This window comes from Pezoporus flaviventris, unplaced genomic scaffold, assembly GCF_033815535.1.
Source record: "Pezoporus flaviventris isolate CSIRO_AGI_PZ_B2104156 unplaced genomic scaffold, CSIRO_AGI_Pfla_v1 ptg000002l, whole genome shotgun sequence".
Taxonomy (NCBI): Eukaryota; Metazoa; Chordata; class Aves; order Psittaciformes; family Psittacidae; genus Pezoporus; species Pezoporus flaviventris.
The window spans coordinates 12,420,501-12,444,120 of NW_026892550.1; the positions used below are offsets into that span (position 1 = coordinate 12,420,501).

The 23,620-nt window shown below is 40.2% G+C and overlaps 1 protein-coding gene across 5 annotated transcripts in view; it reads left to right on the plus strand.

Annotated features, from left to right (window-relative positions):
• Positions 1-616: 616 nt before the first annotated feature.
• Positions 617-23,620, plus strand: part of CPEB2 (cytoplasmic polyadenylation element binding protein 2) — a 53,832-nt gene continuing 30,828 nt past the window's right edge. For all 5 annotated transcript variants that reach the window (XM_061469369.1, XM_061469377.1, XM_061469386.1 and 2 more), the window contains exons 1-3: positions 617-2,284; positions 5,111-5,389; positions 15,698-15,788. In XM_061469369.1, coding sequence (XP_061325353.1) covers positions 854-2,284; positions 5,111-5,389; positions 15,698-15,788 — 1,801 coding nt within the window. In that variant the 5' untranslated portion in view covers positions 617-853. The remainder of the gene's footprint in view (positions 2,285-5,110; positions 5,390-15,697; positions 15,789-23,620) is intronic.

Consider the following 23,620-nt stretch of genomic DNA (forward strand, 5'->3'; position numbering starts at 1 on the left):
CGCCGTCGAAGCCCAGCAGGCCCCCAGGGCGTTACTAAAAGGCTGTCACTTTCCCACACACACACCTCAGTGGTAGCGGTCAGCCCGCCGGTGGGGCGCTGTGCGCGCGGGCGTTGGTCATCGCAAGCGCCCCCCCCCAACCCAGAGCCGGGCATTGGAGCTGGGCTCCAGAGGTGATGCATTATTCATGAGGAGGCGGAGCCGCCAGCTTATTACTGAGGTCGACTGGGCGCGCAGGGAGGTGGGGCCGTGACGTCACTATGACGAATGTTCCGACGTTCTTAAGGGCCGTGCAGCCAGCTCCAACCCGGCAGTGGGGGCGGGGGAGGTGGCTGGGAGCGGGCGGAGCCTAGCTGAGGGAGCCGGGTCGCTGCCGTATGGGGTACCGGCGGCCTCAGTGACTCCTGCCGAGCCCGGGTTCCCCGCTTCCCCCTGCGTTACGGGGTAGCGGCTGAGGGACGGGCGGAGGAGTTACGGGGGACTGGTGGGGGGGGTGGTCGTCTGGGTGTTGGTGACGAGCTAGCGGGTTGCTGTGGGTGCGACGGCAGGCGAGAAGGGCCGCACGGAGGGGATCCCGCCAAGCTAGACATTTTTTTTCTCCGATAAAAAAAAAAAAAGCCCTGATAAAAATAGAACTATTTATTATCAAAAAACTCCGGCACTGTTAAAACCAGTGCAGCGGAATCATGGCAAGAAAGAGGGCTTTATTCCAGAGAGTGGCTATTCCGTGGGTTATATAGAGATTTGCGATAGGCTGGTGTTGTAAGCGCCGTTCCCCCAAATCACTGATAATTATCTTTATCTCTTCAGACTCCCGGGGGCAGGGGTTCGCCAGGGGAGCTCCCTCCAGTGCATGGGGGATCGCAGCCCCGGGCTCTCACAGACGGCGACCTCCGGCCCTAACCCACCGTCGAGTGTAGGAGGTGCTGGCACAGCTGGGCCCTTCCCTTGCCAGGCAGCGGCGGCCGCCTCTTGTTCCTCCTCCTCCTGTCCCTTCTCACCCGCTGTAACCGGTTCCTCCGGCAGCGGCGGCGTGTCCGGTGGGTCGCCGCCGCCCTCTCTGCTCCCCTCGGCGGCCGCTGCTGCGCATCATCAGAACATGCAGGATGAGCTGCTCCTAGGGGTGACACAGCAGCAGCCGGGCAGCGAGAGGCTGGGCAGCAGCCCCGCATCAGGACACCCCCCTCTCGGCCACCCCTCCTCTGACTTTAAACCCAGTCTCAGCCCCCACCAGGATTTAAACAAGCAGCAACCGCAGCAGCAACAGCCGCCGCCTTCTCAGCTGAGCCAGAAGAGGAAAGAGTTTAAGCAGCAGCCGCTCAGCAGCCCAGCCCAGCTCGGCAGCAGCCACCCCCTGAATAACCACCACCCCCGAGACTATCATCACCACCCCCCTCAGCAGCAGCAGCAGTTCAGCCACCCCACTGACAAGTACCAGCAGCAGGAGTACAGGCAACAGCAGCAGCTCCAGCTCCTCAGCGCTCACCCCCCGGAGCCGCCGCGGACGGGGGACTTCCCACACCACCGGCCCCTCAGCCCTGCCGAGCGCAAGGGCGGCGCGGACAGAGGGGGTTCCGAGCTGCTCGCCCCTTCCTGCCCAGGGGGATCGGTGTCCGCGGACCCCAATGTGGGGGTGGCCGCCGCCTCCTGCGTGAATCCGCCTCCGTCTCCTCCTCATCTGCAGGCGAGAGCCAAGCTGCCCCCCATGGAGTCCCCCCCGAACAGCCACTTGCTGGGCAGCCCCGGGAACCTCCTGCCCGGCGGGCTAGGCTCTGGCTTCAGCAGCCTGCAGAGCCCGGAGATCCCCAGCCCCCATCACCAGAGCGGGGGCGGCTCCTCCTCGGCGGCTTCCCCTCCTCCTCCGCCGCTGCCCGGCTTCGGCACCCCCTGGTCGGTGCAGACCTCGTCGCCGCCTCCGCAACAGACGCAGCAGCCTCCGGTCTCCAGCGGCGGCGGAGGGCAGATCAGTGCGATGCCGCCCCCGAGCCCGGAATCCGAGACCAGCTTCTACCCGGGGATCCCGTCATCCATCAACCCCGCTTTCTTCCAGAGCTTCTCGCCGGTGTCTCCTCACAACCCCTGCGCCGGGCCCTTCAGCAGCCCCTTCTCGGCCGCCGCCCCCCCGCCGCCGCCGCCGCCGCAGATGAATTTACCTCAGCAGCAGCAGCAGCAACAACAGCAAAACCGCAGATCCCCTGTGAGCCCCCAGCTCCAGCACCAACATCAGGCGGCCGCGGCCGCCGCCGCCTTCCTGCAGCAGAGAAACTCCTACAACCACCACCAGGTACCGGGCGGCGGAGGGAGACCCGGGCAGCCGCGGTGGGGCGGCACGGAGCCCGGGCAAGCCGGCTCCGGAAGGGAGCCCGGGGCAAAAGGGAGCCCCGGGGAGGGGAGGAGAACGTGGGGACGTGAGTCGGAGGGGGCTCTGCTCCCCGCGTTTCGCTAGTAGCGGGAGCCGGGAGCTTTCTCCTTCCCCCCCTGCCTGCGCTGGGTGAGGCTGCGCGGCGGTGACAGCCCGGCGAGAGCGCGGAGGCAGGGTGGGGCCCGGCCTGGCCCGGCCGCTGTCGTTCCTCCGCGCTCGGCGGGCCGGGAGCCGTCAGTGGCTGGTCCGAGGGTACGTGCGGCCCCCGCCCTGTGCGGGGCCAGGGTGCACGACGGCCGCGGCGGTCGGGCCGGGAGGATGTTCCCAGCAGCCCGCCCCGCGCCCGGCCGGTGCTCCCCGCTCGTTCCGGGTGGCAGGTGGCGGGGCGGCCCCTTCAGCCGCCTCCTCTGGGCTGTGGCCGCCCTCGTCGGTGCGCTGCCGAATACCCGAGGACGTCGTTTATTTTCGGGATCAGAGGAGGCGGTTTACCCCTCATAAGACAGGATAAACGCTCATTTTCTTGTCAAGGGGTTTCGCCGTGAAAGCATCCCCATTGCCCCCCGCTCCCCCCCCCCAGTCGCCCGTAGGCAGCGTGGTGTCGGAACAATGCGCCTGACAGCCCCCCGGCGCTGGCGGTGCCTCCTCCTGGGAAGCCCCTTCGCCGTGCTCGGCCGGGTGGGCACCGAAAGCAGGTTCAAAAGGAAAGCTTGTCAACGTTGTTGCCTTTTCAGGGGGTTCGCCCGAAATTACTTGATTTTGTATCCAGAAACAGCGCTCTGTTTCGTGTTACCGTAGTTCTGCTACCAATTTTAGTCAAGCGGCATAACGATCCCGTGTTAAAATGAGAGTTTGCGTTGCTTCCTGGAACAAAATACTAATTGTAAGAAGTTGCAGGAAAGCGGATCCATGTTAGTGTTACCTGCTAGAGCGTAGTACCCACATCTCGCTCCAGTCACCTGCTCGGTTATGACAGGCCGAAGTTATACAGGCCTCATCTTAATTTTTCTTTCATTCTAATATTAAATCCTGACAGTTTTAATTGCTAGAGCTGGATTTGGAAGGCATTTCTGTCAGTATTGGAATCTCACATTAAGTGTGCCTGTCCAAGAATTAATTTGGATGCTTCATGGTTAGGAGCTAGTTGTCTTTAACATCTATAATAATCCTCTTCAAACAAATTTCAAAGCAGTTTTCCTACAGTAAGGTGTACAGGAATTTTCTCTCAGCTACGAGTTGTAGGTAAACTTAAAACAGTGCCATGGCAGCATAGCTAGCAATATTAGAGGCTTGTTAACATTTGGCATTATCTCTTCAGGTTTGTTTCACAATAGAGTGCCTGCCTCTCCCAAAATTCCAAACAAAGTATTCAAGTTTTACAACATAATTATCTATAATTATATAGAATGGGATGTTTTCATGATTACTTGACCAAAAATGGCTTTAGCTGGGGGTTTTGTTTGGTTTGGGGGGGATTATTATAATTGTCTTTCTGTTTTTGGAAAGTTCAGTTCTTTCTAATACATAACATATTGACATGCTTTACATTTCTAAGTTATTAGAGTTACAAGCTGAGGGTTTCTTGCAGCTAAGCTTAAAATACTGCATTTTGACTTCACAGAAGAGCTAAATATAGAACATCCCACCCCCCCACCCCCCCCCCCCATTTCTTGTTTGAGAAAAAACCCTTCCAAGAACAAATTGGGAAACATTAAAGATAGATACTGTTCCTCACTGTCAGTCAGACTCGGTGGGTCCACCTCTTGGTAGTATGACAACTATAGGTCACTTTTTTTGCACAAGTTGTGGCTTAGCAATAAAAACTTACAGTCCTGTAAAATTCTTCCCTCAAAATACTGCTTCCATTTTCATACTGAGAAATACAGTGCACTTGTTTAGATACAGAAATGCTTTATACTGTGTCCCTGCCCATGGCGGAGGGATGGAACTAGGTGATCTTAAGGTCCTTTCCAACTCTAACTATTCTATGATTCGGGGGGGGGGGAAGGGGGAATCACCTAAAACCTTGCAAAATTCCACAGATAGTCCAGTTCGTTACTCCAGAAATACTTGAGCAGCAGGTTCAGAATACTGTGTTTTCATGTGGAAATGTTAAGATAGCTCCTTCAAACTGATTCTCTGTACAATAATCAGTACTCTTTTTGCTCTTACATGGTAATACTGAGATGATACTCAAAACGCTGTGGGGGGGAAATGTCCACCTGCCATCTGAATTTTAATTTTTAAATTTCTACTTGCTGTAGTGAAGTGCTGCTACTCATGCTAGTAGTAGAATAATAATAAGAATTTTTTTAATTGACTTCTTTTAAATTCTTGTTATTTTTGCAGAAACTGCACAATTTAGTACCATGTAATACCATGTGATGTATAAGAAAATGGTCTCCTGGTGTTTTGTAACATGGTTTTACACCCTGGAATTGTTCTACTGCGTAGCTTTAAAGAATGCTACCAGTTATGACAATCTAAATGGATTGCACAAGCACTGTGGTGTTTTTTAGGGTGGGTGTATGGAGGAGTAGAAATGAAAAATTCTTTATGATGTTGTTTTCTTCCTTGCCTCAGTAATTAATTTACATGTTATCAGGAAAGAGTGGAAGTCTCTGTGCACTGGTTATTTGGTGGTTGGTTGTTTTGTTTTTTTTTGTTGTTTTGGGTTTTGTTTTTGTTTTTTTTCAAGTAAAGTGACATTTCAAGTGTTCTCAAATAATACAAATTGATCTCCGTTTTTAGCCTCTTCTGAAGCAGTCGCCCTGGAGCAATCAGAGCAGTGGCTGGAGCACAGGAAATATATCCTGGGGAGGAATGCATGGCAGAGACCATCGTAGAACTGGAAACATGGGAATTCCAGGAACTATGAACCAGATCTCTCCTTTGAAGAAGCCCTTTTCTGGTAATGTCATAGCTCCTCCTAAATTTACTCGCTCCACTCCATCCTTGACACCAAAATCGTGGATTGAAGATAATGTTTTCCGAACTGACAACAACAGTAATACTCTCCTTCCTTTGCAGGTAAGGTTGGTATGTAACTGCTTGTAGTCTTTGTTCATTTTAAAGGAGAATTAAACAGTCATTGTAACCCTGATAGCTGGTTTGAAAATTGTGTATTTCTGTATTATTTTTAGTCCTAAATTGCAACTAACCCCAGTGTTTTCAGAGTATTCAGCAATATGTGATTCTTACAGTTAATTAAGGATGTTGACTGTCAAGAAAGACAGAAACTGGAGCTGCTGATGTGCAATAAATATAACAAAATATGTTTAATCCAGCAAGTGTTTTCTGCCTATGGTAACACTTGTATTCTTATCCATTTAAAACTTGGACTTTTTGTTCACTTGTTGTCGTACATAAGTTTTCTTACTTTTGTAGGTGGCTCCGAGTCTTTGTCACATTTATCTTTTACTGGTGTTTTAGGCTGACATTTATGTATTAGTGAGATTTTTATTCTATTCTAGCAACTTTTATGTTATGTTCTGGCTGTAAACCCCATGGTTTAGAAGTGTCAAACAGGAGGAGTGTGTCTTAGAACTAAAGGGTTCACCTCCTGAATTTTGTCAGTGACATCTGATGTGACTTGAAGCAAGTGTACTAGCTCCAGCCTCTACTTCTACCATTCCTTCCTAAATTCATTTAGTCGTAACATTTGTTGTTAGTGGAGACCTTTATTATTTTGGATCCCAATCTCAGTTGCCATTTGAACAATTCTTAGTTTTGTTTTCTCTCTCACAGTGAACTACTGTATTCCAGTAAAAGTAGAAAATATTATAATGCAGAGAAAATAAAGAGAATGTTTCTTTCTCTCCATAAAAGGCTAATATAGTTGGGTTTTTTTGTTAGGTTTCACACGGAGTCACTTGGAGTTTCATTTGTTGTAATTGTGACCATATTTGAGTTAAAACAGCTCTGTTTGCATCATTTAGCAGCTAATCCTCATGTAGCTGTAATAGGGGTAAAAGGGTGTTCCCTGGGACCAGTTTTCTCACCAGAGTTCCTATTTTTCTTACCATTTTGCTAGTGGACTTCTTTTTGGCATAAGAGGCCATGTCCTCACTGTGTCCAGGTGAGCTCTGATACTTGCAGTATTATGAAGGGTTATGGTGACTTTCAGACATACCTAAATTCTGCACCAGGTGTATGCACTGGACCTGAAAACTTACAAGGGTATTTGCCTGTACTGTGAAAATCTGTTCCATTAAGTAGCCTTACTAGCTGGGATATCATAGTTCAATACTTTTTGTGTGGATGGAAGGATGGGGGGAAAAATGGTGCCATTCTTTGTATGTTAACCCTGATCTGTTAAGGAAAACAGATTATAGATGGGTAATGATCTGTGGTGGAGGGCTTCAAGAATAGTTGAAACACTGAAATGTCTCCTGAACAGGAACAAGATTAGAAATACTAATGCCATCATACATTGAAACTACAGTAACATATATATTGGTATTTATACACAGCTAAGCACAAGTTGTGATTGTATTTACTCATTCAGTATGCCTTACAAGTCAGTATGACTATTGCTTTAAACTTTCAGAAGCTTCTACAGTGGTCATCTAATATAGATGAACTCATTTTATGTCTAAACAAAAGCCTTGTGCATGCAAACTAGAAATCATTTCTATGTAGTAGGGTAGGAGAAAATCTTGCATATTATAATAACATCAGTGTTTCTGTTTGAGGACTGGGGGTTTTTAGTTTTGTGAAGAGATAGTGTCAAAGTGAGAAGGTGGGCGCACGTAATTGTTGTTGGTTTTGCCTGTGAGCACCAGCACCACTGATTAGACAGACCTGTTTGGCTATATTTATGCTATAGAACTATCTGTGCTTAAATCTCCTTTACATGTATAAAGTCATGGTTGCAGAACAGAGTAAAACCAATCTTCTTTGAAAAGGTGCAGTGTTATCTACTGCTATTCTAGAAATGCTTGATGTCTCCTTTGATAGCTTTGCTGCACTGAAATAGTGTTCTTATTTTTCAGTGATTATACTATTGTTATATAGTTAATTCCTTATGATGACTGTTACATTTTGCATGTCATAATGAAAAAGTTAAATAGCGCTCAAAGCATGCGTGCTTATTTTCATCAGGATTGTGCTGGCAATTGCGATGCTGTCAAACACCCATCTTGCTAATTTGTACTGTGCTCGTCTCCTTCCATAAAAGGCTGAGGTATTTAGATTGAGGAGTCTTAAAGATACAGTAGCAATTTCAGAAGATAGTAAAAAATAGTAATTAAATTTTATGCCATTTGGAAAGTCTTGCACAAAATCGTTTGTGTATGTAGAAATCACCTATTTCTTCCAGGCTTCTATGGAGCAAACGCATCCTAGCAGGCATGTTGAATGCATACTGCATTGTTCACAGTATTGCAGAATACTTTCCCACATGATCATGCATCCTTGTTTTAACTGTAGTAGTCATTTGGTATGTCAGGGGACAAAGCACCTCTCCTCTAAATTTTAGCTAGCTCAAGCTTAGCAAATGCAATATGGTTAGAAAAGCCAGTGTCCTCACTGACTAACTTTCTGTAGATTATTAAAAACATGGTAGCAGAACATTAAAATCCTATCTTAATTTTTGCTAAGTCCAAAAAGCATTCAGTAGTGTCAGATGCTTTAAAAAGTGTACCTGATGCATACAAGATAAGCCACAAGAGGAATCGTATTCAAATTCAGTGTTTTTCCCTTCTATGAAACTTTTTTATTCTTTGGCGTTTGCATTAATGGATGGTCCCCAGTATAGAACTGACGTAAATTTTGATGAAAATAATGTTTCTTGGCATTAAGCTAATATACCAGTGACAATGAATGTCATTACTTATAGCTGAATAAGTAATTATGTGTTTTGTGTAAAGGGATGAAACCAGATTTTCTGTACTTCATAGTTAAAAAGGAAATGTATCCCACATGAAGTTAAATTCACAGTTGCCACATTAGCTACAGCAATATCTCAGGGGAATTTTCTGAAGTTCAGAAGTTCTTGTTCTGTTTTTAAATAAAAGTAGTCAAACATCATGGGAACCCTGATTGAAATGTGAACAAATTAAGCCAATAGCCAAGTTTTTCTTTTGTGACTCACTGTAAGAAGCTTTTTGCTTTCCCTTAGGTTTATAACATAGCACAAGCTACATGAAGAAAAAAGTAATTTCATAGCCAAAATGAGGTGTACGCTGGTTGCACTGTTATAAGTACTTCACATAGGAAACGGGTTGTTGCCTTGCACCAGAGTCATTAAAGAACAGTTAGAAATCTTGCCAGGTATTCACACCATCAAACTTAAGCATTTAATTGAGAAGCCTGTTTCTCTCTCCTTAGAATCTAGGCTCCTTATTTAGATAATCTAATTCTTTAGAAGAACATACCTGCTACCACTGACCTTATATGGCCCCTGGGATTCCTGTTTAATGTTGCATGTCAAGAAGTTAGACAATATGAATACTCTTATTCTCTGATATAAAATTAAAGAAAAAAAAATAGGGTGCAAGAGCTACAAATGTATTTCTAACGCCACATACTGTTTCCATCCCATAAAAACAAAACAAAAACCCAAAAGCATTTCTGTGGCCAAAATGCAAGAGCAGAAAGCAGTGTGAATTGATGTATTTCATTTACATTCCTTGGATGAGGAAAGTAATTAACTATTTCTAGATCTTTTTATTTTAAAAATTGTAATGTCTGCTACCTTGTTTTGATTGCAAGCTTAATATTTCTTAATATCTTGCAAGTAAGGTTATTAAAACCTATTGTAACAGTTTAATAATACACTTCAGTGTTTAACTGTTTTTATTCTGGTGAAAACACTGCTTTCTATGAGTTTAGTTTCAGTGTCTCTCAAGTTGAGGAAATAAACTTCATGTCTGTGTGTTTTTCACCTTGATTTGTCCTTCCTGTTTGTGCAAACAGTACATGCAGTGTTCATGGTCCTAAAAGCTGAGCTTTATTATTGTCTGTTTAATACAGCTCTCCAGGTGGGGATTTGTATGGTAAGGTACCATCTCTCAAAAATGCAGATTAGTTTTTTTTCTATTTACTTTTCAAATGTACTAAAGTTTTCAAAGAAAAAAAAAACACTTGCAAAACAAAATGAGTTTTAACAACAGGTGGCAGTTTTAGATATTTAAACTGCTGTCAAAATCCATTCAGAGGATTTTAGATTCTCAATATGACAGTTTTATATGACAATTTAGTAAATGTACCTTGACAGTTTAAATAGCTAATCTTGATGCTACACATATCAGTTAATATTAGATGAACAGAAAGTTGCTAAATTTTGGTTCTTAATGCCCTATTTTGACTCTTGTGAATGTGGCCTGTTTCTTCAGAAGTGTGGAGTGTTTGTCAGCTGATTTTAAACTTGAAGGCGTTGAAAGTGTCTGGCTGCTACATTGTCTTAGTCTTCAGACTAATGTAATTGTCCAAATGCTGATTTATAAGCCAGGGTTGACCAGTTTGTTTTTTCTAAGGCAAAACCTGCAACAGAACAGTGTCTTCAGGATTTCTAATGCAGTAGATTGATTACCTGGGGCTGATTAAATAACATACAAAGCCAGGTATTTGTCTCTGAGCACTGTACTGGGGATATCTCTACCTGGAGGAAATGGAGTGCTTTCATACTTTGAATTTCAGGATCAAGACTTGAATAAATAGTATTGGGAGGCTCACAGATCAACAATTCAAAGGGATTAGTTAGCAGAAAGTTTGTGGGACTTACAATACAAGTGTGTTTATGACTTTATATGAACTAAGAATTCTCTCCTACTGCTAAAATTTCCTGCAGTTACACAGCTCATTCTATTGATGCAAGTCAAAAACAGAGTTAGGAAAATTCAACATAATATTAGAAGCCATGATAGTATAGCAGTGATGTGTATACTTAGAGTGTTTCACCTCTTACTGTCTGCCAAATCATAGTTGTTCTCCTAAATTGAAATGCCGTATGGTCTGATGTATTTGCATGTAAGTACTCAAAACTGTATAGATATTTCAGGGGGTGAGGAGGGAGGAACCCAAAACTTGAATCACAGCTTCCCCTTCAAATGTCTAATTGTTCCTTTAGTTATTTTGTTGAAGCTATTAATACACAAATCTTCCAGATTCTCCTTGTAAGTCAATCTTGCCAAGCCTTTAATCATCTCTATAATGTGTCTGGCTTGTTTCCAGCATATGAATGCATATTCTTGAGCTGAAGTACTCCAGTATGGATACAGTACACACGGTTGGTTTTTTTTCGTTCATTTTTAAATGTTTATGTAGTCGGGAAGTAGGTGTGTCTTTGCCACAGGACCTGTTCTTGGTGCATTTTAGGCTCAATTTAGTTGACTTACATAGCTCATTGTGTCATTTTAACTTCAAAATACTTTTATCAGGTTGACCATTCACAGATGTCTACCAGATATTATAGTTCATCTTTACCACTAATGATACCATGGAAAGTAACCAAGCAATTTCATATATCTACTTTTAAGCCTTCTTCCTTGCTTTTTTTGTAGAACTAAAATTATAGTAGTCATGGGTTTTCATATTAAGTTTCTCATTTACATTAGTTATGGTTTCAGCAATGGGCTTATGATTATAGTATGTTCTCACTAAAATGAGAATGACTTGAAGTTTAGATCTTCACAAAGAGGATATTTTAGAATATGATGTACTTGATTAAGTTATTACTGCTAACATTAACACTAAGTGCTATATTCAAGTACTTTGAATAGTTTATTATTAAATCAGCTGTGACTTTCTAATCTTAGAACACATTTTTATTAAAAAAATGGGACCTGTTAACATTTTTAGTTTAGGAAGTGATTTCTTAAAAGTTTCTTTAATTGAACTTTTTAAAAAAAATCAGTTAATTCAGGAGGTCAAAACTACTGAGTCTTTTTTGCAACCAGATAAGACCATACTGGACAATGACTGGAAGCTTTATGGCTCTGTTTCCAGCCCCTATTGGATTCTTTAGAATACAAAGGGACATGTAAAGGAGCATGTTTTGAAGATACTTTCATGTACTGAATTTAATACCTGTGTTAGAATTTTTTTTTTACTACAAGTAGTCGTACAACTGAGTGGTTTGAAGTATGTGCCCAAAATTCAAAATTGTTTAGCTTCTTAACTATGAACATGTATTTTTTTGGTTAAAGTTTGGTAAAATTTTACTCACTGTTGAATAGTTTGTCCTTTTATTCGCTTTATGCATGACAATATGCGCACTTTGAGATATGACTGTACTGAGTTTATGCAAATGCTCAAACAGGATAATTTTGCATAAATTGCATGGATATATTTAGAATATATCTATCCTAAATAAATTGTGCCAAGAACAATTATTTGTCCAACAATTTAGTGTTGAAACTTTCTCATTGGAGAAAGCTGCCCTCTTTCCATTCATTCCACGTGTAGGTATATGAGAGTAGAACTTCTGAAGTGCGCACTCTGAGGATGGATTTTTGCATGACATTGTCAAAAAGTTCTTCTAGCACTAACTATATTCTATGGGTAGGATACTCCATGCTTCTATATTGTGTAAATTCGTAAAAATTCAGAAGCAATTACCACTTTTCTGTAAATTTAAGTTGAGCTGACAATTTGTCACTTAGCCATGTATCTCTGAATCTTTAGTTAATTATATCAAAACCGTGGTCTTCTGCTGTGTAAGAATGCAGTTGTGATTCTGGTATTGGAAAGGTAGGTCAAGCAGTATTCAAATGTTTATACATTTAAAAAGAATAAAAAGCTAGTGTGAGAATTTGTAGTGCTTGGGAGAAGTTAACTATTGGCTCTGGAGATAAAAAAACCCCTAGCATTATGTTGTGACATTCCACTGAGATATGGACCTTCCGACACAGCAAGAGTTCGCTTGCTGCTTAGCATAGGACTAATGAGCCACAGAAGTGAGGGAGATGCAATGCAAAATATTTTACAGGAATTAAGCTTTGACAAAAGGAGCTTTTGGAGTCAGGCTGATACAAAACTTTTGTATTAACATATATGCTTTTGTAGCAGTGCCTTTGTACTGCTGATTATCTTTAGTTTCATTATTTCAACACAATCGATTAGCAATTATCTCCTAAAACAACCTGGAATGACTTTTAAAACAATATGGAAATAGTTCTGATTCTTGGGACTATTTCCATGCTGTTTTAAAAGTAGTTCTGGGTTCTTCTAGGGGCTAACTGCTTATCAGCCATGTTGAAATATTGGAACTAAAGGTAGTCCCAAGAATTAAGGACTAATTTCCCTGTGCATGGAAAGCTATGTAAAACAGTCAAGTTCAGTGATAATATTTTTAGTGCTTGTCTTGATGATCAGGCAAAATCACAGTGGAAATTTTCTGGTTGAGTAGAGCATGCAGTAGTAGAACTGTCCCTGTGAAACCATTGCAGGCTTTTTCTGCAACAAAAGTTGTAGAAAATCTTTGCTGATGTGACCTACAATATTGAAATGCTTCTAAGTTCTGCTTTGGAATCAAAGATTCATAATTGCATAGATAACTGTGCTCTTTAAAGATATGATTTGCATATTTGGGGAGCGCAGAGAAGCTTTTTAGCATTATAAGGCATAGTTTAAAATCAACCTCGTACCCAAAGAATGATTTAACTCCTTTTGAGATAGTTAAATTTGTTATTGTTGCTTTATAGTAAGTAGTTTATCAGTGAATTGGAATAGGTGTTAAAAGTTTGATGGACTGATTAGCTAGGTGTTACCTGAACTCACAAGTAGATACTGGGATGTAGGTGGTGACAGAACAGAATACAATTCACATGTTTAAATCCTGCTTTACTTTGGTGTATTCTCAACATATTTATATTGTACAGTGCATGCTTATTGAATGTTTCCACTGCCAGAAATGAAGTAATACAATTCACAGAAACAGACCTGTTTTTAGCTTTGTAGAGATGAACTTTCTGAAGTCTGAAGATGATGGGAAAAGTTTATTTCCCCTGCTTCCAGCAGCACAAGACCTTTCACTTTGGATACATAAAACTTGCAAAACAGAGTGATGCAATGCTGAAGTTGCAGTCATTGCACCATGTCACCCAGTGGAGCAGTTTTAAGATTAATCAAAAACACGTTACATGTTTTACTTCTCAATTTCTCTGCACAATCCATGACCAAGTGGGCCAGTTTTAGGAATCAGCCATGATGGTGCCCTTTTTTACAGGCTTTTGCTCCCCAGAGTGAAGTCTACAGGAATAGATGTTTGCCAGGTAGTCACGTGTTATCTCAATGTATATGTAGATAGCAATGATCAAAAAATAAATGAGAAAATCTTTAGTAAGCTTTTAACAAAGATAAAGTATCCCACATATGGTTTAGTCCAGTTTTTACCAGTACTAGTTTTTTTCCCCTGTCAGTTACACAGGTAGCAAAGCATGGAAAAGATGTTTATTCAGCATTGGTTTTTGCAGGAGCACTGACTACCTACCCCTTACTGTCTTCAGCTGAATTGAAGACTTCATTAAAAATCCTGATGAAATCTCCTGAATGCTAGGAGACAGTAGGGAACAGATCTGGCTTTGTCACTGCTCACACCTTCTATAGAAAGCAAATTTGTTATGGTAAGCAGGTTCTTTTCATTGTGCTATTGAGAAACAAACCTGCAAGGGCATGGAAGCAGATTAGTCACTTCAGTTTCATTCTGCTGCTTCTCAGGACAGCTAGAGAATGGAATGAAAGCTAACCAGTCCCAAAATAAGGTTGCCCTGAACTAAAATAATTCTGGTGACTTGCTGGCATTCAAACCCAGTTGAAGATTACCTTGCAAAGTGTTTGGCATTTGATCTGGGACGTGGCAGGAGACAGGAGAAACTTAGGTTTTTTTAATATATCATTAGAATTATCTCAAAGGGCTTCCAAAAAGAAAATAAAGGATCTGATTGAATGAGCATAATAGATTGCTTACCCAACAGGAAGCCAGTACTCTTCATGGTTGGTTGAAGGAGAGAGAGATGGAAAAAAAAAAGGCTACTCTCTCTTCATCCCAGTGTTGTATCAAGTTGATGAAACTTTTTAAGATGAAAGTAAAATCCAAGTTTCTTTATGGCTTGTTTTGCAAAGCTGTTGAGAAGTCAGTTTCTGACTCATAGAAAACCTCTTTCAAAGCTTGCTTTTTCACTCCCAAAGCATGAATACCTGCTTGCTGAGGAGCTTAGCTTGGAATTAATCTATGTTCTGCTGAACTGTCATGGAAAGCCACGGTAACTGTGTGTCAGATAACCTTCTGTCTCCATTATATATGTACCAAATGCGTGGCTGTATCTTTGGTGTATTTTAATGGTCTTGGGATGCGTGTGATGCGTTTCATCCTACTCTGTTGAATTACTACAATGAGTGCAACCAGAGAGAAGACAACAGTAAAATTAAAGCATGATTGATTACAGGATTCCTTTAAGTGCAATGCAGTTAAGCCAGAAGCCTTGCAAGCAGAAGAGGTTGAGGTTTTATGCAAACTATTTTTAGTCTCTGATGGTATCCCAGGAAGACCAAGGAAGTTAGAAGTAATTTTTATTCTGTCTCTGTAAATTGGGTGTATTAGAAAACATGGGAGAAAATTTCTTAGTTGAGTATAAAACCAGTGAAAACATTTGTGATTTATTACATTAACTTTTGTTACCTTCAGTGAAAATATTTATAATAAATTATGGTAACTTCTGAATCTTCATGTGCAAAAAAAAAATGCTCTGTATAAGGCTGACAGTCTGTTAGCAGTCCTTTCATAATTTAGCTTTTAATTTTTCCAACCTTTAACTATTTAGTGCTAACCACTTTATAACTCCAGTCTTTGTATGCAAAGAGTCCCAGATTAATCGCTCAAAAGCCAGGAAGAAGTGCAGTCTCAGCAGAGGGGTGAAGGGCCCATGTAAGGTACTTAGCCAAGCACCAGCAGAATGCTTTCTTTCAGATGAGGTGATTGTACTTCTTGTCCTGTGGTCACCACCTTACTCACTGCTTAACTCCTGCATGAAATGAAATTGAGCTCTTACAGACATTAGTCTCCTTCATTAAACAGCCTAACGCTTAACTCAGCTGTGGATCACTAGAACTGAGTCAAGCAGTTCTTCTGAAGCAAACAGGCAATCACAGGCTATAAAAGCACATACACAGAAGAGTTCTTCACAGTGCGTCTCATATTTAGATGCTATTAAACTTACTGTTAATAAAATCAGGTCTTGGTGTAATAAATTCAGTCTCTTAAGCTTTTTTATGACTGCCCATCTCTACTGTGTCTGAGCATGCAGCCTTTAGAAAGCACCTTTGTCTTCCTATCAAGTTGCCTGTTAAAAACTACACAATTTGTATTCCAGTACTAAGGATTTTGTTCTCTTTTAGGATCGAAATAGAATGTATGACAGTCTGAATATGCACTCTTTGGAAAACTCCCTTATTGACATAATGAGAGCAGAGCATGATCCACTTAAAGGTATGTTATTATGCTAAATAAAGAAAAAAGGGGTCATCCATTCTGCGTATTTGAATTAATACTGATTGCTAATTTAGATTCTAGGTTCCTATTAAAATAGCATACGAATTTTTCTCAGCTCATATGGAAGGTCATTCTCAAGCTGTATTTTATGGAAAACATTGGTTTACAGTTTGTTTTAAAATTAAGCTTTAGTGTCTTCATAGGTTTTCCTACCTCTCCCTACCATCCTTCCCTCCAGAAATTCATAGTTTTATTTGAAATCTGCTTGTCTGCTGTAGGAAATTCTACCTCAGTTTGCGGTGACACGCTGTTCTGTTAGTGCTAGCCAAAAGACAGTGAGTGGTGAATCAAACCACTACCAGTTTTAGCTGGTTAATTTTCCCTTTCTTTACAGTGAAAGCTGAGAAGAAAATGAAATCCACTAATCAATTCAGCTTTTGTCCTTTCAAATATTTTTTCAAAGTTCTTGAAGGATAATGATGCATCTAGCTGTCCAGTTTCTGTTGGTCTCAAGTAGTCCAGAAATAGCCTTGGCTTTAGAATGCTGGTTCCTCATACCCTCTAAGCTCTGTAGCTAATATCTATGGGCTTCAATTTTAACTCATCTATTCACCCATTAACTCACTCTTGAATCCTGTTTTTCCATACTTACTCTCAGGTGGCATCTACCACTGAAACTTGGGGCAGGGAGCCCAAAACATTTTATATGGCCTGATCAAATGTTACTTCATTTATGGTGTTCTAATTAGACTAAGACAATCTAACTTGAAAATAATCTGAAACTTCAGGCTTGGTTTGCAGAAATTAAGTCTTAGTATTGAAGCAATTGCAAAAATTAAAAAAGTGTTCAAATTTCTTTTTATATTGTTATTTACTCCCATCTATTCTCTTTCTAGAGGCTCCTAGACTTAATATATGTCACATTAGCACGTGAGTGCCTGTGTTCTCTGAATTTAAAAGATGCTTTGCAAAAGTCTCTTAAGATCTGTACTCAGTTGGAGGACCTGTATTATTCAGTTTGCATGTAATAGTGTTGTAAGATTTACAGTGTAAAGCCAAAACTTTGGGGTTTGTTTTCTCCAAGCTGAGGATCTCTACAAAGAAGCAGTAAATGGGTAGTGTTTAAGCCAGTTAATTTTCCTCCTCTTTCGAGAGGAAGCTGAAATTAAATTTTCTTAGATGTTCATAAATCTGATCTCTTGATTCTTACTGCCTACAGAGAATTAATTCCAGTTTTAATTTTATCATTTAAGTCCATTATTAAATTCAGTTTGTCTATTCTGCATGTTTACATTTGCATTAAGAAGTACCACAGAGGGGTTGAAACCTGTGAAGTTAGCCCAGTGGTAACTGCTATGGGCTAAAAGCATGCATATCCCATCAAAGACAAGGTAACTAGTTAGATTGTTGCTTCCATTCCCCATGTTCAGGTGGTGACTAGTATTTCTTTCACTATATGAACCCAAATCGGGAAGGGTTTTAAAGGTACAGCTACTTTTAAGCATAAAATTAGAGAACGCAGATCTTGTATCACAGTACATTATTGTCACCTCTCACATTCCTGAAAAACAGTCCATTTCTTCACTTTTCTCTGTGCACACTGACATGACAGATGGACGTGGTTGCTCTGTTCTCCCTGCCATCTTTTTGTTTTCAGTTGGCTTTACAACTCAGAGTTTTCAGAGGCACTGAGAGGTAACACCCATTTTTATTCATCTATTCATATTTCATTATGATACAATAGATGAAAACTGTATTTCCAATAATAATTTTTCAGTGAGAATATGACAAGACAAAGCCTTAAGAGTTTCCAGTGAATTGGGTTCATACATAGACACTTCCAAAAAAACCTCAGTAAAGTTTCCATAGCTACTCTGTGCTTTTTAGGGACATGAATGTATGGTTTCAGTCTGCAATTAAGAGATTTGTGAGTTTTTTTTTAACAGTTTCCCAATCATATTCTTGCAATGAAAATTCTGCTCAGTTTTATGTTTGAACTAAACCAGATGGAAGCCACAGATAGTGATGAATTCAAAGGAAATCCATTTTTTTTGTTCAAGTGCCAGAGAACAATGTACATGCCAACTGAATTTAAATAGAGTAATTGTGTGCTCTTATTTAAATTGGTTGATGAACCTTTTTTTTCTCTTTGAAAGTTATTATTTCAGCTGAGACAGCTACATTATTAACAGTGAGATATAAGAAATGTTCCTTACTGACTGAAAATGGGAAGACACATCCTAGAACAGGCTTGCAATTCCTCTCTATCCCTCTTCTGTTTAGTCACCATTAGTTGGCATTTCTCTAATTTCCTAGCAACTTCAACTTTTCTTTTTTCTGCAAGCCATGAGACACTGATTTTGTTGTTTCAGTCTCTGTGGCTTTTTACCACAGAAAATCTGACATTTACTTAAGAACCCATCATATTTGCTAGCAGACTGCACGGGATTAAGAATATTATTATTTGCCATTTGCATTAATATATATAACATACTTTGTTGTAATTACAGAGTATTTTGCAACTAGAAAAAAAATTTCTGACAAGTTTTTAAAGTAAGTCTAAGCATACTAAAACAATGCATCTTTTATATCTGACCACAAGAGGAAAATGAAAGTTCCTGGAATTTTAAGCACGTGTTTCAGATTTAGCTGCTTACAATATCTGGAGTATGACTAAGCATCTTGTCTCAGATTTTGCACAATGCAGAACAGACACCATGTGTGCTAGCTTACAGCGCTAAGTTTTGCATGTCAAGATCCATTTTAGAAGGAAGTAATTTTTACCATTTTTGCTTTCATGAACTTGAAAAAACTTCATTTCAAATATGATTCACTGAAAGTTTATGCCTGCCAAAAAATTGTTTATAGATGCGTAGTTTTGGCTTCACTTAGACAAATTTAGTCATTACTACGCACATAATCAAAAGAAGTAATTTTTAGCTTTCAATAAGACACTTTTTCAAGGTTGGTTAATAGGGTATAGCTGCTTGGCTTCACTAGTCATTGCAGCAGAAATATTGACCATGTTAAAACTAATCTTTCCCATGCAGCCTTCTTGAAGAACATTTCATAATAAGGCATCAAGTGATGTTTAAGATTTCCCCATTCAATCAGTGGAACATAAACTGAAGTTAAAATTAATAAAACTTCAAATTAATTCATTTTTACATTGTTGTTCTTAAATACCCTTTTTATTTTTCTGATAGCCCTTCAAACTATTTTGAGGGAATTGCAGTATTGATAGCCTGAAAAACATGGGAATTACTGGGACAACTCTTTTCCAGACATACCTTTTCTGTACTTGGATATTTTTTTTTAATTTCCTCTTCCTCCCCCAAATACCAATGCTGCTTGATGTCAAGCTGTAGAAAACTTGGATTCTTAGACACTTCAAACAGAAAGCCAGTACATTTGGGCTAAAATAGATTGGGGTGGGACAGGGGAGAGGGAAGAAATAGCTGCACTTTGCATGGAATATGTATTAGAATTGAGCAGGTGATTTAATGGAATTTATCATATGCTGGTTTAAATATTTTTCTGGTTAAAGACTTTGGGTTATTTCAATGTACTTTAAGGGCTTGTCTTTTGTAAGGCAAGAATATTGATAGTGTACTAAATTTACAGCTAATTTCTGATCAACTCTTACAGCTCTGCAACCTACATGTAAGATACTAACTACCAAACTTGTGATAGGCATAGTTATATTAGCAGGAGTAAAAAAGAGGAAATACTAACTTCATGATGAATTTTTTTCCTGATTTTGTGTGAGGGAAAACAGTTCTTTTAGGAAAGATACAGAGACGTGTATTGCCTGTAATAAAGTAAAACACTTGGCTCATCTGTGGGAGAAAATAACTGGATGCAGGTGGAAGTCTGTCTTGCTTTTTCTTGGATTTCTTTTCTCTTTAAGTCGGTTTAGTTGAACTTTTTGGCTGTTAGACATCTTCCTTTTAAAAGCAACTTGCTGGCACATGTTTAGTGAAGTAAAAAAAGTGTTGGTGACTCAGCAACAGTAGAAAACACTTTCTTTGCATGCTTGTGTTTCAAAGAAATTTAATCTGTAATTTACATTATCAAGCTGTAGGGTTTAAAGTTGCTTCCTAGAGTAATTCAGATTGCACTCAAAAGAGTTTGAGGCTGAACAATAAAGTATGGAAGAAAAAACTTCACTCTTAGTTATATAAAAGGACTTAAAATTGTACATACAGATTGTTTCCTCTTTCTGTCATAGAAACTTTTAATGGTAAAAGAGTATATTACAGACTGGTACTGATTTGCCTAAATAGATAACTGTCAGAGAGATTTGCCCTGATTATGACTTACATAATTCTTACACAAGCATTTGAAAGTGTGGTATCCAGGCTTTCTGTAACTAGGTGTTATCCAAACATAGGTTTGTGCTGTTGTCTTAACTACACTGATTTGAAAACTGAGTTTTCTGAAACTGCTGCAATCTTCAGCCATTCACTGGTCTGTTACAGTAGTTGGGGAAAAGCTTAACCTAGAAGCTTGTTCTCCTCTAGTCAGAGCACTTCTTGAAAAAAGGAAAAGTGAAAAGTGAGTACACATAACTGCATCATCATGCTCAGAACCAGCATTGCCCATATTAGTAACATAAGATTACAAAAATGTCGTTAAAACCAAGCTTGTTACTTGCTCATGGTTTGGATGGGCAAGACTTCTAGTTGGATTTAGTAGATAAACTGCCCCACCAAAACTTATTTGCAAGCTTTTTATTTATTTCTGTCCCTACAGAAGAATTGTGAGGAATATATACCAGTTACTTTAACATTAATCACACTTGGATATGGAAAAGGAGGCTAAATTTGATAGAACCCCAGTTGCATGAGAAGTCGAACATACCTGCTTCTCCTTAGCAATACTATTTTGAATTTAGCCACGAATGAGAATTATTAATTAGCAGTAATGTGGCGAAGTTGCAAGATCAGGTTTGCACAGAGAAAATTTCTATAACACGATACTTTATGCTACCGTATAGTAATACCAGGCATTGTATTTGTTCCAGTTAGCAGCATGTTACTAATTTGGGATGCTTTAGAGCTAAATTCTGTAGGCAGTCGGTGAAGTACTTGGGTGTATTCCATTCCTAAGAAATGCAAACTGTTATTTAAATATGAGATATTCCCTAACTAATTTGTAGTTGGTTTTAAACCAGTAAAGCATCTCTAAAATATTATTAAAATTTCTTTTTTCAAGCAGGCAGAGGCCACTGTAATTGCTAGAGCATCTATTGAATGGTTTATACGATTCTAGATTACTGACATTGAAGCAGGATGGGATTAGATAGGATTTGTGGTGAGGGCAGTTCTTAAAATGGTACTTTTTAATCATCAAACAGTATGCACTGAAAATAGCTGACTGGAAAGGAATATGTGATAGAAGCAAAGTAATTGTTACAGTGCTTCCGTCTTCTGTATTTTATATACTGATATTTTAAATTAGGTTTGATACTGTATATGTCCATTTAACTAGAATAATCTGTTAAAAAAAAGTAATTGTGCTCTGTAAAGACTGATCTTGCACCCCGTTCCATGTATGAAGTGTTCTGAATTCATATGTATCCTTAAAGTCAGGTGGGCACCTTTGAAATACTGCATTTTGCTTCAACAGATTAATCTGAGGGATAAGAGCCTAAGTTAATGTATCAAACAGCAGTGATTGTATTTTGAATAAATAAGCAAACTTATATTAAATTTTTTTAAGGTTGTAAGTCCAAGTACTAGACAAGGTAATAAACACGCATATTAAGTTCACCAGCATGCAATACTACAAAGTATGATTTCATTGAAATAAACATGTAAATAAGTATCAGCAGAGCTGTACATGCTCTGGATGCTTACTCATTTGCCTTTCTAACCCTCAAATCATTCATTATCTGAGCTAGCAAATTCATCTCCGTAACATGGCAAGATTGGGTTTCTTTGTGTGATTCATAGGTTTAGCCTGCAGTAGTGGGCCCAGCTCCCTTAGTGAATGCAAGCCAGAGAGCCAGAGTTGTAAACCCAGCATTTACTATCTTCCTATCTTCAAAACCATTTTTCCTCTCCTGGTGTTGACCCTGGTGGGCTTCTGTCTCCTGTTAGGCATTAAATCTGACCTCTTTTCCTGTATTAATTACAGGAAAAAAAAAATGTATCTTTTGTCTCCCTTGCTGAATAGGAAGAGATAAATGTATACAGACAGGGAGAAGGATTGTCACCACAGACTCGAGGAGGTTCAAGATGAGATAATTTCTCACAGTTTCTATTGTTCTAGATAAATGCAGCATTTGAAAAACTCATAGTTGTAAGTGCTATTTCTATAGTACTGTATGGAAACATGGTGACAGTAAATAATCTTGCACAATCCTTGCTGTTAGGCAAATTAATATTACCTTTGCAGACTAAAGAACTAAGGAGTTTGCACACCAGGGTGAGCAAACCAGTGGCAGCTCCCAGACTGCAATTTAAGGATGCCGCGTTCTTAATTATTTTCATGTTATACCAGCTTGCATTGCTAGAAAGGCAGAACATTCTTCGTTTAAGAAGCATTAGGTATCCTAGAATCACAGAATGATTTGGGTTGGAAGTGACCTTAGCTATCATCTGGTTCCACCACCCGGCCAGAGGCAGGGACACCTTCCACCTGGCTTTGCAAAGCCCCATCCAACCCAGCCTTGAATGCTGCCAGGGGTGGGACAGGCATAACTTCTATGGGCCACCTGTGCCAGTGACTCATCATCCTCACAGTGAAGAACTTCTTCATAATACGTAATCTAAATCTACTCTCTTTCATCTTAAAGTCGTTACCCCTTATCCTATCACTACACACCCTTGTAAAAAGTCCCTCTCCTGATTTCTGGTAGTCTCCCTTTAGGTGCTGGAAGCTGCTCTTAAGGTCTCCCCTGAGCCTTCTCCTCTTGAGGCTGAACAAGCCTAGTTCTCAGCTGTGTGTGTTCAGCATGACAGAAAAAATGGCTTGTATGTTACAACTGGACACCTTGAAGATAAGGAGCAAGAGGACAGAAGTTCCTATGAAGACCTTTGTTTAGTATTTTCCTGCTCAAAAATTCTGTAGCAGTTAGAAAAGACAGCAAGTCCTTCCAAGTGGCATTCAACTGCCCTTTTCCAGGAGGCTGCCCCTTTCCCTTCACCTCCTTCTCCATACTTCCAAATTCCAAAGCAAATAGTTCCTCCCTAATCTGCAAGTGTTCTGATAGCATCCATTATTAGAATTATGAAATCTGTGGGAAGAGAAAGAGTACATAGCTGCATAAAAATAATTTTGCCACAATGCCTGTAAATAATAAGGCTGAATAAAATATCCTAAATAAGCTTAATCTTGCCATTTTGAAGTTTTGAGTATAAGTGTTAATAGAAATTATCATCTTCCTTTCCTAAAGGGGAGAGCAAAACTTTAACCCTACTACTTAAAAATTTTCAGCAAAAGGTTTTTTTTATTTGACCTCAAAGGTGTCCCTTGGGACACAGAACTGCTATTGAAAAATGGAGAGTCTTGCTGCTAATTATATGGGTTTACCAATAGTAGGGGAAAAAAACCCAAAACAGTATATGATAGAAATTGTTAAACAACCTTAACACATGGGTTGCTGGTTTGGTTTTCTTTCTTTCTTTTCCTTCCTTTTTTCCCCAGTGTTTTTTCCTAGAGTGGACCTTATTAGGGTATGATAGTATTATACTAATACTTACTCACATCTTGCAAACCATCTGCATATATATTCCCCTTTAAACCTGTGTGAGCTCTAAACACCCATTGCTTCCAGACTGGGTTCTTCCTTACGCTTCCACAAACATTCTCATTTCCTCCAA